This window comes from Camelus bactrianus, chromosome 17 (genome assembly GCF_048773025.1).
Source record: "Camelus bactrianus isolate YW-2024 breed Bactrian camel chromosome 17, ASM4877302v1, whole genome shotgun sequence".
Lineage (NCBI taxonomy): Eukaryota > Metazoa > Chordata > Mammalia > Artiodactyla > Camelidae > Camelus > Camelus bactrianus.
This window is the reverse complement of record NC_133555.1, coordinates 15,515,165-15,528,489: the sequence shown is the minus strand read 5'-3', so window position 1 is coordinate 15,528,489 and position 13,325 is coordinate 15,515,165. Positions and strand designations below refer to the sequence as shown.

Genomic DNA, 13,325 nt, shown 5'->3' with positions numbered 1-13,325 from the left:
CAAGATAAATAATGATAGTATCAAATTATAATCCCCCAAATAAAATAATTTTCACAAGTCCATACTAATAAAAATAAATAGATGAACAAATAAATGAATGGGAAGAAATGACAACTCTTTTCTTACAGAAGAATTCAATTACTACATGTAGAAAGAAATGTGGGGAGAAAAAAAAGAAGTGTGGGAAATAGGAAACCACCATTAGAACCCCACAGTACTAATTACTGCAGGTAAGATCTACCAGTGAATACTAAAATTAGGGGGTTTAAGTTTAACCAGAAATAGGATATTTTCATGGTTTCAAAGGTCCTCCATTACAATATTTCATAATTACAAAGGGTACTGTGAAGAATACTGGCACCTTAGCCAAGTGATCGAGGGTCACATCACTACTAAGACCTACCAGTGTGATGCCCACCCAGAGAAGGGTGCACACGGAGAAGGACACTTCACCTCTGCAGTATTTTTCCTGACAGTGCATGACTTCAGTCTAACCATAAGAAAATACCCAGATTGAGAGGCTTTGTACAAAATAGCTGACCAGTATTCTTCAAAGGAGTCAAGCTCGTGAATAGGCAAGGAAAGATTAAGGAATTGTCACAGATTGGAGGAGAGTAAGGATTTAGGACAGTTCAATGCAATGTGATATCCTTGGTTGGATTTTGAAACAGAAAAAAAGACATTAGTGGGAAAACTGGTAAAATCAGAGTCATTCTATAATTAACAGTATTGTGCCAAGGTTAGTTTATTAGTTTTAATAAATGTGGGATTGCTATGTAAGATATGAACAGAAGAGAGTCTCGGTGAAGAGTACATGGGAACTCTCTGGACCTTATGCAACTCTTCTGTAAGCCTAAAGTAATCTCAGAATAAAAAATTTAAACACACACACATACATACTTACATGCACATTCCAGGGGCCCATGTCAGACCTAATAATTCAGAATCTGGAGGTAGGGCCTGGGAATCTGTATCTTAAACAAACTTCTTAGATGATGTTCAAGTTAGAGTAATTGTTCTCTAACACCAGCTTCGTCCATCATTCCCGTTGTTAACATGTACAGTTACTGCTTTTGTTAGATGAAAACAACATGGTAAAGCGAAAGGAGTGTGGGCTTTGGTGTCAGGGAGCGCTCATTTCACCCAGGTGCTGCCATTTACTAGTGCCAACCTTAGGTAAGCTATTTAAGCTCATCTGTTAAATATGAGTAATAATACCACCCTGGCCGAGTTGTTGAGGCACATACAATAATGCAGCGTGTGTATGAAATGGCCAGGATGATGCTTAGTGCTTAACAGGTGCTAAATAAACAAAAGGATTATTATTCCTTTATATTTGTAAGTTACTTTATTGACAAAAATATCTGCTGATTGAATATTTAGTATAGCTGTGTGACTTTGGACGAGTAACTTAACCTTTCTGTGTTTCCTCATCCATAAAATGGGGGCCATAATAGTACTACCTCATTAGATTGTTGTGAGGATTAAATGAACTAATGTGGGAAAGCTTGTTGAGCAGTACCTAGAACAAATTAAATGCTATGTAAGTGGTTAGAATTATTATAATTATTTAGTCAAATAGAATCTTATCTGTCTAATTATTTTATGAGATTATTGCTTACATTGAAGTCTTAGGCTGTTGCCTCTTTTAATTAGTTTTGATTCTTTCAGATTTCCACCTCTGTTTACTAGAGGATCTCTCAGAGGCCACTTAGCTATCAGTGGAAATGTTTAATATTATCTGGCTTTCTCCCTTTCCTCAGTAATTATTTTCTCTGTAATAGCTTGAAGATAGGTCCAGTGTGTATTTTTTGAAAAAGAATGTAACAGAATGGTGGTGGAAATTGATCAAATTGTAGTATGTAATAAAATGTGGAATTTCCCTTTTGTTCTGATTTTGGCTTGAAGGCTTAGGAATTTTGGTCCCAAGGGATAAAGTTCAACTAGCCCTAGAAATCCTCCTATTCCATCCAGTTCATCTTTGTGAAGAATGGGAAGGGGTGGGGGATTCCAACATATTCCCCAGAATCTACCCCCTTAGGAGAGAGCTCTCTGTTACAGAGAAGGAGGCAGGTAGCGGAGGGGACATTGTCTGTGCTCCTTCCTTGGCAAAAGTGGGCTTGGTCAGCTTTGAAAGACATCTCACCTGGAGAAGTGTATGCTCTAGGAACGAATCATCCTCCAAAACAGGAAAAGAAAGAAAAAGGACAGGGACCTGATAGAATTGTGAAAATTACAGATTATCTTACAGTAACTCCTAGAAGGTATTTTGTTTAGGGAAATAAAAATTCACAAAGGTAGAAATAGGTGCATGAACACCAATGAGTACATTGTGTAAAACCACTTTATTTGAGATGAAAAATATAATAATGGTATACATACTTAATTTTTCCCATTTTTATTGTGGTAAGATATGCATAACATGAAATGTATTAGCCATTTTTAATTGGACAGCTCACCAGCACTAAGTACATTCACGTTGTTGTGCATACCACCGCCACCATCCATCTCCAGAACTTTTTCATCTTCCCAAACTGAAGCAGTATCTGTAGTTCTTGTGTCTTTCCATGGGGACAGTCATTTCTTCAGCCATAATCTGATTCAGTGTATATGGAGACCGGGACTTTATGACTGTAGAGATGAATGATTGCTATTCTAGGTATATTCAACTTTCTTTGTTTTTTCTGTATATAGGAGATGTCTTCACTTGGCAAAAAAAAAAGTTTCTTTTTTTTAAGTTCTTGAAATCTGTACTTTCTTCCTCTCTGTTTCCACCTCCTGCTCTAACCCTCTTTAAATATTTCTTCCTTCTCCTGATGATCACTAATGTCATTTAGCAAAGATCCCTGCTCTGGAATTCAGTCCTACTTGAATCTAAATGGCTTTTTTGTCTTTGCTCCTGTTCTGTCCTTTCCCTCCTCCAGCTCCCTTTCCATTCCTTCAGTTTTTAGGTAAAGAGATGGAGTGATATACATAATTAGCAACTTAGCTGTGCCATCAAGAGAAGCCTGGAGGCTGAGGGACTGGACCATACCAGCAAACAAATGACGTTCAGTGTAGTAAGGTGTTATGTTGGTTTTCTCTTCAGAAACTTGGGTCTTCTATTTTTCAGTTATTCACAGACCTTCTTGTTTCTCAGGACCTGTCCTTTCTTCTATGATTAGCCTTGAAGCGTGTCTGAAGTTACATTGATTCTGAGATAGTTCAGCAGTTGAATTCCCTACTTTGAGTAAATATTTAGTGGGTGCCTAACTCATCTACTTGGCATTGCACGAGGCACATAAACGTTAAGAGTTTAAGTAGACACAGAGGGGCCCTGTCCTCATGGAGCCTCTATTCTAATTAGGTAAGGCAAACAATAGACAAGAAAATAATTTAACAAGAGGCTACTGGTCGTGGACAGAGATAACTAGGGTGGTGTGATGGAGAGACTGGAGAGAGAGAGGAAGGAGGCTCTTGGGGAAGCCTTTCTGAGGAGGTAACACCTCAGCTCAGGTCTGCACGATGGGTTAAGGCTGGACGTTCAAGAATGGTCAGTGGAGAGCTCTGCCTCACATCTGGGAAGCCATTGGTAGCACTTCACCGAGAGGCCTGGGAAGTTGCTTGTCATGTATCCCAGGAGCTCTCAGGAGCTTCATCTCCAGACCCAAGGAACAGGGAGAGATGTGAAGTTACGGCTACTTGATTTCTATCAGCAGATATGATTTCAGGACATCATTAATTTTCACCCTAATCATAGTTTTTGATAATTTCAGCAGTTATCTAAAGTGATAACTCACAAGCCTTGAAACTGACTAAACCATCAGGGCTGCACATGTATTTCATAATCAGTAAATATTACTGTTTTTCAGAAAATTTGAGTACCTTATCTTCTTCATCTTAGATGCACTGAACCTAGGGAATGAAGTGAAAGAGAAAATCCCAAAAGACTAATCCTTTGTTAAATAAGAGAGCTTTAACTTTTATCTTTTCTTTCTGAATGGGGAGACAGGGGGACTTACGTGTTAGTTTCTACCTAAGCAAAGACTTAAGAGCATCTCTGACAGAGGAAGCCCTGGCCATTGGCAAGAAGAGAGGTGAGAGATCATTGGCTCCCTACTAAGTTTATTTTGCTCCCTGCCCTCTGTTGACTTTGACAGTAACTGAGCCATAATGAAAAGTTGGAGGTCCTGAAGCCAAGAAAAACCTTAGGCTGTGCTAGGAGGTAAAAGATCACCACTGATAGGAACTTGGTCCCCCTTAGAGACAGAATGTGTCCATCCTACAGAGCTTTTTACGGATCACTGTTCATGTGTAATAAAATTGCAGTGAAAAGTCTTAAAGAGGTTTAAAGATGAAAATGGCATCCTCTAATGTAAGTTTTTTTAAAAGCTCTCTGGATGTATCATCATGATTAAGGCTCAATCCATCAGAAGGATATATCCACTCTAAATGAGTATGTACCTAGTAACAGAGCTTTCAAATCTACAAAGCAAAACCATGATTAGACAAATAGAGAAACAGACAAATCCACCATCAGAGTTGGAGACATCAATGCTCCTCTTTTAATAATTGTCTATTAGTCTGAAAATTAATGATGGCTCCCAAATAATACATGTTGATGTAAATGAATCTGCAGTAACTTCATATTTCTCCCCTCCTTCTTTATGTCTGAAGATAAAACTCCATAAAGCTCCTGTGGTTATAATAAACAAACAGAAAGTCAGTTAGGACCCAGAAACCCTTGACAGCACTGTCAACCAGGTGACCTAATTGGCAGCTATAGAATTTATAGAATGTTCCACCCAACAACTGCAGAATAAACATTCAGCATTCACCAAGATAGACCATATGCTGGGCCATAAAGCAAGTGTCAGTGAATTTGAGAGGATTGGAATCACGCAGAGTATGCTTCCTGACTACAAGGAAATGAAATTAGAAATAAATAATAAAAAGACATCTGGAAAATCCCAAATTTTTGGAAATTAAACAACACTCTTGTAAATATCCCATGGGCCAAAGAAGAAATCACACTGGAGATTGAAAATCCCTCTGGCTGCTCTGTGAGGAATAGATTGGAGGTGGTGAGTGTGTATACAGGGAGGCCAGTGAATGGACCATCCAGAACTCTAGGGGAGCTGTAATGGTGCCTTAGACTCAGGGTGAGGCAGTGGAAAGGGAGAGAAATGGGAAGATTCAGATGTATTTTGGAGGAAGAGCTTTTGGGACTTGCTGCGGATTGGATGTGAGTGATGTGGGTAGGAGAGAGAGCATCAGACCTCAAGGTTCATAGTTCAAATCATTTCACAGCTCCCCAAAGTTCTTGGGATCAAGTCCAAATCTGTCAGCACAGCTGACGGGGCTCCTGCCCACTTGGCCAGCCTAATCTCTCACCAGCCCTGGCTCTCCGCATGTAAGCTCCAGCCCCACCAACCAACTTGCCATCCTCCCCCGTGTGTTGCTGTCTCCTGGTCACTGGGCCTTTTCACATGCTGTTCCATTTATCTTCAACACTCATTGCCCTGCTCTCCACTTACTTACCTTTTGGCTTAGATGTTGCTTCCTCTGGGAAGCCTTCCCTGATTTCACTCTAGACTGGTTCAGGAGCCCTGCTGTGTGCTTCTGTGCTACCCCTACCATCACCCACGCCTTACTTTGCTTTGCCTCTTGTCTGTCTCCCTGACTAAAGCTCCTTGAGAACAGAGAACATGTCTCATTCTTTTACTATGACTACAACTATGACTAGTACTTCAGCCACCGCCACCACCACCACAGGCAGTTACTGGGCTCAGAGAGTGAGACAATAAGAATGTCACATAGCAGTTACTGAGTCCTCACTGTGTGTGCCGGGGGCTTCACACGCATTATCTCATTTGATCATCCTGGTAGCCCTCCAAAGCACATGACCAATCCCTCTTACAAAATGAAGAAACTAAGGCTTAGAAGGCTTCAAGCAGCTTGCCCAAGACCGCACGGTTAGAAGTGGAAACAGAATCTGAACACAGGTGGTTTGATTTCAAACCCCAGACTTTCAACCACCAGGTTGTACTGTCAGAGTCAGAACAAAGTTGAAGCAAAATGAACTTAAGGGAGAGCCAGCGGCCCCTGATCACCTTGCTGCCCGTGGCCAGCCTTGGGTCCTTCCCCAGCGCAAAGAGCCAGCGGAGTTCCCGGAGGCAGCTACCCAGGTTGGGGTGGTGAAGGGAGTGAAGGCAACATCGGGGACAAACAGCTATTGTGCGCTGCCTCTTTTTCCCTTTCTCTGTGAAAACAAAGGCCTCGTTTCTAGTGCTGAGTAATTTCCATAAGGGAATTAGAATGGCTAATTTTATATCCCTTTGGTAAATATTCCTCTATCCATTATAACGTGGCCACAATGATCCTCTTCAAATTAATGCCAGCAATAACTGCTGCAGAATTAGCCTCCAGAGACACGATGCTATAGAAAGAGTTGGTTTTTTTCTCCTGGTCTTTTGTTTTTTCAGATAAAGAGTAAAAACGCCTTATGCTCTTGTTTGCAGTCAAGGTAATAAGTGGATTATGATATTAGAAAGGTTCAAAAACTTCAACTCTTCTCTGCTTGACTTTGACTATATAAAAGACGATTTGTGGTCGACACATGCTTTGACGTTCGGTTGCTCATTGATGCAAATGGCAACTAATTACACTTTACAAGGAAAAACACAGAGACTGATTACAGTAGCAACATGGCTATTTACTGAGTACTGACTGTGCACCAGCCACTGTACTGACTTTCTTGTGTGTTTTATTTCACTGGATGATTGTGACCACTTGGGAACTAGGATGGTGGTGGTGGTCTTGCTTCCCACTTTACACAAATGGGAAGCTGGGAACTAGAAACAAAGGAACTTGTCCAAAGTCAACAGCTCATGATGCCAGGATTTGAACTCAGGAATGCCAGACTTAACATTCCTAAGGACTATCCTCTACCTGATCTCTGAGATGTACCATTAGGGCTACTTTTGTGTGTCTGTTTTAAAATATGATTTACATACAAAAAGAGCACACCCTAGCGGGGAGCGTATAGTTCAAGTGGTAGAGCACGTGCTTAGCATGCGTGAGGTCCTAGGTTCAATCCCCAGTACTTTCATTTTAAAAAGTAATAATAATAATTAAATAAAAAAACCTAATTACTCCTCCCCCCCAAAAATAGCCCATCCAGACACTATGTGTGTAGTTTAACAAGCTCACACCTGTGTAACCACTATTGTGGTCAAGAACTAGGCATACAACTGTCACCCTGGAAAGCTGCTGTCAATGCTTCCCTTCCCAGGACCACCACAGGCATCTTTATATTTCAGGGAGGACAGCTGCAGAGAAAGAGGGAGGGAGCTAGGCTTCAGCAGCTGCAAACTCCAATACATATGTGCAAGGGCCAGACAGGTGACTAGGGAACGACACACATTGGGTGCAGTCTCAGTTAAAGGTGACTCCATCTTACCTGTTGCTTAGGTTAAAATCCTTGCGGCTGCCCTTGACTCTTCTGTTACTCTCACATCCCAAATCCAGTCTGCTGGGGAAATCCTATTAGCTGTATTTCAAGCCATATTAAGGATTCAGCCTCTTCTCACTCCCTGGGTTGTTACCACCTGAGCCAAGCCAGCACCGATCTCCCCTGAATTATTGAAATAGCATCCTAACTGGTCTCCCTGCTTCCCCTGGGTGCCCCAGTCGTCTGTTCTCAGCGCAGCATCCAAAGTGATTCTTTAATCTTAGTCAGACCTAGTCACTCCTCTGGTAAAAGCATTTCAATGGATTCTGTCTAAAAACTGAAATTCTTCCAAGGGCAGACAAAGCCCTCAGTGAAGTGACTGGCCCACTCACCTGTCCTCATCTCTGGCTCTTCTCTTGGTAGCTCACTGTGGTCCAGCCGCCCCAGCCCTCTGATGTTCTGAGAGTGGGCCAGCCATTCCCCCACTATGTATACTTACCACCTCCTTCTCAATGAGGCCTTCCCAATGGCCCCACTTAAAATTGCAAACCCCACCCCATGTGGGTCCCCTGTCCCTTTCCCTGCTTTATTTTTAACCTGCTTATATGCTATAGAATCAATATATTTATCTTGCTTATTATCTGACTCCCTCATGAGGACAGAGATTGTCTGTCTTTGTCACTGCTGGTCACATCTAGTACCTAGTGGACCCTAGAATGCAGTGAGGGGCGGCTGAGGCCAAGCACCAGCAGATTTTTCCCATATAGGATGTAGGCTGTTCTTGCCTGAGCTGTAGATTTTTCAAAAGAAGACAGAAATTCAATTATTTTTGTGATATCGCAGTTTTTTTTAAATGTGGCAACCAATTCAAAAATTTTAAATAACTACATATTTTAAAAATCCATCCATGGGCTGAATTTGACCTGCAGGCCCCACTCTGCATTCCCTAGTTTAGACTGAACTGGATTTGCCACCTTAACTAAAGATTTGCAAGCTTACTAAAAGCAGTAGCTGTAAATTTACTGATAAGTTTTTCTTCCTTGTCCTTCAATCCCAGTCCAGAAAATGTGTCTCAGAGTCAAACCACAGGGACCCAGGGTATAGCTCAGTGGTAAAGCGCATGCTTAGCATGCAAGAGGTCCTGGGTTCAATCCCCATTACCTCCAGTAAAAAAATAAATAAACCTAATTACTGCTCCCCCACCAAAAAAAATAAATTAATTAAATAAAAATAAAATAGTTGGACAAAAAAAAAAAAAAAAAAAAGAAACCGCATCAGAGGAGGGATGAGGGGTGGTTCTGGAGAAGGACTGTGCAGGGGGGGCCTCCCACCCCTGAGGAGACCAATCAGGGGCCTGTGTGGTTGCACCTGGTGGGATCCAGGCTGTTATTCACGTGTCCCTCAATGCTTATTGCTTGTCTTCCAGACATTTGTCACCTCCTGCCACAGTGCTAGCTCCCAGGCCAGCCCCCCAGGGTGAGACTAGCAGGAAATTAGGAATGAAAATGAGCTGTTAGACCAGGACCCTGTGAAGTGCACCTCCTCCTCCGCCAGCCGAGCCCCTGCAGTCTGATCATGCGCTGTGCTGGTGAGGATGAGGGGAAGGAGGCGCCCTCTTACCTTGCTGGCAGGAGCCTGAATGTATCCACTTCTAGGCATGTCGTTTGGGAATAGCTATCAAATTTCCAAATGCACGTATTCTTTGACCAAGGAATTATATTTTAATTAATTTATTCTATAGAGACACTCATGTGTGCTGAAATGAATTAAGATGAGGATTTTTTCACTGTAACATTGTTTATAATAACAAAAGCTTGATAAAAGCCTAAATGTTCTACAGTAGGTGACATAAATTATGCTAGATCCATGCAATGAAGCGTGAATGAAATGCACAGACATAAAAAATAATAAACAAAATCTGTGCGTGCCCTCCCACATTTATTGATTTGGTTATTTAAAAAGCACTCAGGCTGGTGACACGGTGTGTGCTATGCTATCATTAGGTTTTTTGTTTGTTAGTTTGTTTTTTATTGAATGTTACGATGTGTCAATTTCTGGTTTACAGCACAATGTCCAGTCATTATGCTATCATTTGTGACATAAAAGAGGAAGTTGTACATGTGTGGCTACTTTTTCTTTTGTTTTTTTCTTCTCCTCACCTTTTTATTTTATTTTATTTTTTAATTGACTATAGTCAGTTTACAATGTTGCATCAATTTCTGGTGTACAGCATAATGTTTCAGTCATACTTATAAATACATGTATTCATTTTCAGATTCTTTTTCATTATGGATTACTACAAGATACTGAATACAGTTCCCTGTGCTGCACAGAAGAAACTTGTGGCTATTTTTTCTTACGTGCATAAAATATCTCTGGCATAACAGAGAGTAATCCAGTAATGTGGTTACCCCTGTGGAAGGGAAGTGGTGACGAAAGTACAAGGAGGAATAACTTGTCAATGAGTTTACTTTAATATGTTTTTATTTTTGAACCATGTAAATATTTACTAAATTTAAAGGAGAAAGAAATGCCATATTATGTGCTTAGAAATTTCTCTGAAAATACACCCATGGTAGTGTTGTTTACAACATTAAAAAATGAAAAAAAGTGGGAGCAATTCACATGTCAAATAATAGGATACTGGTTAAATAAAAATTTAGGTGAATTTAAGATTTTTCTGATTTTAAAAATTTCTGATACAGTTTTCATTTGCCTCTTTCTCTCCTGATTAAAGATACTGCCTGTAGCTTCATGATGGAATGCCTCCATCCTTCAGATCTTTTTAGTTTTCCCTTTTCAGACCTTCAAGCCTTTTTGTTTTCTGTTTGTTTGTTTTGACAAAGTGGTAACACTTTTATTTTACTGAAGTGATGATAACTTTAACAATAATATTTATCTAAGACCAAGAAAAGGACTAAAGTAATCAGTGAGCTTGAATTTGGGGGCTAGATATATACATAACCCTTAATCGATTAAAACATTAATATTATATGATTTTATTCAGGCCTTAATAGACAATCAGCCATGAAGAGAAATCTGCTCTCTTTCAGGTGAATTTGAAGTAGCTTTCTCTGCCTCTCTGATTCTGTAGTTCTGAAGTAGCTTTTTAGTGGAACACTGTGCGGTCTCTTATTTCCTTAAACACATTCTAGAAAGTGACTTTATTGTGTGGTAACCTTGTTAGCCAAAATCCAACAAGTTTATCATTATTTGAAACATTAACTTAGATGGAACCCTTTTCTGTGCGTTAGTTTTCCTTCCCAGTAAAATAAGATTTTTGCACGAGATACATCTTATGCCGTAATTGTATAGTTTACTCATTCTTTTGTGGAGGGTTTGCCCTTCCTCCAATGTACCCTGGAGCTGTGATTTAAAACATAAAATCAGCAGGCTAGTGCTCATCTGTGGTGCAGCTTTTACCTTTCCATGGCTAAATAAGAAAAAAATAAGTATAATGTGGTAGATTATTATAAATGTATTCAATTTAAAGAATTCATCCTAATTCTGAAATTAGGATCTTCAAATTGCTAAATGGATGTCAAGATAATCTTCTTTTATGAAGTGGTAGGTGATCATTATCTTTAATTTTATTTTATTGATTTGTAAATTTATTCCTCCAGCAGATGAGGAAGGAAAGATAAATCCAGCTGATCATGTAAGTTTTGAAATTATTCAAGACTGAAATCTCCATGATGCCTGTATCATACAGTGCCCAGTTATTGAGTTTTAAATACTAGGATCCCAATGGAGTGTTGTCTTGGTTTGCCATAACAAAATACCATAACTGGGTGGCTAAGACCACAGAAATTTATTTTCTCATAGCTCTGGAGGCTAGAGGTCTGAGATCAGGGAGACAGTATGGTTGGGTTCTGGTGAGAACCCTCTCCCTGACGTGCAGACTGCTGCCTTCTCACTGTCTCCTCGTATGGCAGAGAGAGAAACCTGGTGTCTCTTCAAATAAGGACAAGAATCTCATCTCGAGAGTTTCACCCTCAGGACCTCTTCTAACCCTAATTACCTCCCAAAGACCCCCATCTCCAAAAACCATCACATTGGGGGTTAGGGCTTCAACATAATGAATTTTGGAAAGACACATTCAGTCCATAACAAGTGTTGTTATGGGGTCAGGATGATGATCCTTCCTTGGTTAAACTACCTCTAAATTTGGAAAACGATGCCAAAACAAAGCAAGTAACACGATTACTAACTACAGCTTTGAAGTCTCAAACTCAGGGCAAAATTCTGGTAAACTAAGCACTTAGCCAAGGAGAACTTACTTAAGATGGCTGGCTTGAATGATCTACAACAGAGGTTGACAATGCCTGAGTCAAGAATGGTTTTTACTTTTCAAATGGTTGAAAAAAATCAAAAGAATAAGGCTCTCTGATATCTGAAATGTATATGAAATTCGAATTTTAGTGTCCCTAAATAAAGTTTTATTGGAACCCTGCCATGCTCATTTGTTTATATGTTGTCCGTGGCTGCTTTGATGCTACAACAGCAGAGTTGAGTAGTTGCAACAGAGCCTAAAATATTTACTCTCTGACCCTTTAGAGAAAAACAGTTGCCAATCCCTGCAGGCAAAGCTGGCCAATAACTTGCTTTGCCTATTCCCAAGTCTAAATCTTAGCTGAAAATATGGTTTCAAAAAGATGCAGAACCTTACCCATCATCACTAGAAGAAATGGATCCAGGGACAGAGTATCTACCATAAAGCCTGCCGTGAGCTCGTCTAGAGATTGCCCACTTCAAGCAGTCTAATGCTGCCCTAGCTGTTCCAAGGAAAAACTAAGAGTGAAAGACAGAAGGCCTTATTGGAAGGTGGAAGAAGAAGAAAGCCAGAAAAATTTGCTGATGTCTTCGTTCCTTGGGAGGTCCAACCCCAGCCAAACAGAATCCAGGATCCTGGAATTGGACCAGTCTGGATCAAGACTGGTCTTCCTTTGAGTTTCTACCCTTTATTGACACTTGTCCCTCAAGCCCAAGGAGAAGGTAGGAATGGGAGCTAAGAATGGTACCCTTTCTAGAATTAACATTAACCAATGAAATTGGTGGTGGTGTTGATCTATCAGGCCACTTCCTTTGTTTCTGACTTACTGTTTTGTGTTCTCCCTCCTTGCCCAATACACACAAAGGTGATTTTAAAGGATGTGGACTCCCTTCTCTACGTGGACACCGATGTTCTCTTTCTGAGACCTGTCGATGACATCTGGAAGCTTCTGAGGCAGTTTAATTCCACGCAACTTGCAGCCATGGCCCCCGAGCATGAAATCCCCAAGATAGGCTGGTACAGCCGCTTCGCTCGGCACCCTTTCTATGGCTCCGCAGGAGTGAACTCAGGAGTCATGCTAATGAACTTAACTCGGATAAGAAGCACCCAGTTCAAGGTAAGGAAGTATTTTGAATATCCTTGTTTAAACATCAGGACTTTGTCTTCTCAACAGTGACTTTCCTGGAGTGTTAGTGTAATATTTTGGAAGCAGGTGGCTTGTCGGTGAGGATGGAAGAAGCCATTAAAGAGGAATGTATTTGGAAAGTGATGGAATATTTGTTGGTTAAGGAAAATCCCAGGAGATTATGGAATTTAAAGATATTCAGCCGAGTTACTATTCAGGAATATTATGTTGCACTTCTGAATTACATATTTGAACCCTGTGTGTATCCCAAGCTTCAAAAACCATGGAAAACTTCTTGGAATTACCCTACGGATATATTTACATAAGTATACAGAGAAAAATGTACAAGTCTGTTCATGGCCTCATCTTTTATCCCAGCGAAGACCTGGGAGAACCTAAATGAACGTCAGTAAAGAACAAGTCAAAAAAAAAATTATCCTCCAATTAAAAAGAATTAGGTAAATCTATAAGTGAGATAAACAAGATCTCTACAA

The 13,325-nt window shown here is 40.4% G+C and overlaps 1 protein-coding gene across 1 annotated transcript in view; it reads left to right on the top strand.

The window, feature by feature from the left end:
- The window catches only part of GXYLT2 (glucoside xylosyltransferase 2), a 72,149-nt gene that overhangs the window by 42,012 nt on the left and 16,812 nt on the right, over positions 1–13,325 (top strand). Inside the window, exon 4 of the mRNA XM_074344460.1 lies at positions 12,571–12,822. Coding sequence (XP_074200561.1) covers positions 12,571–12,822 — 252 coding nt within the window. The remainder of the gene's footprint in view (positions 1–12,570; positions 12,823–13,325) is intronic.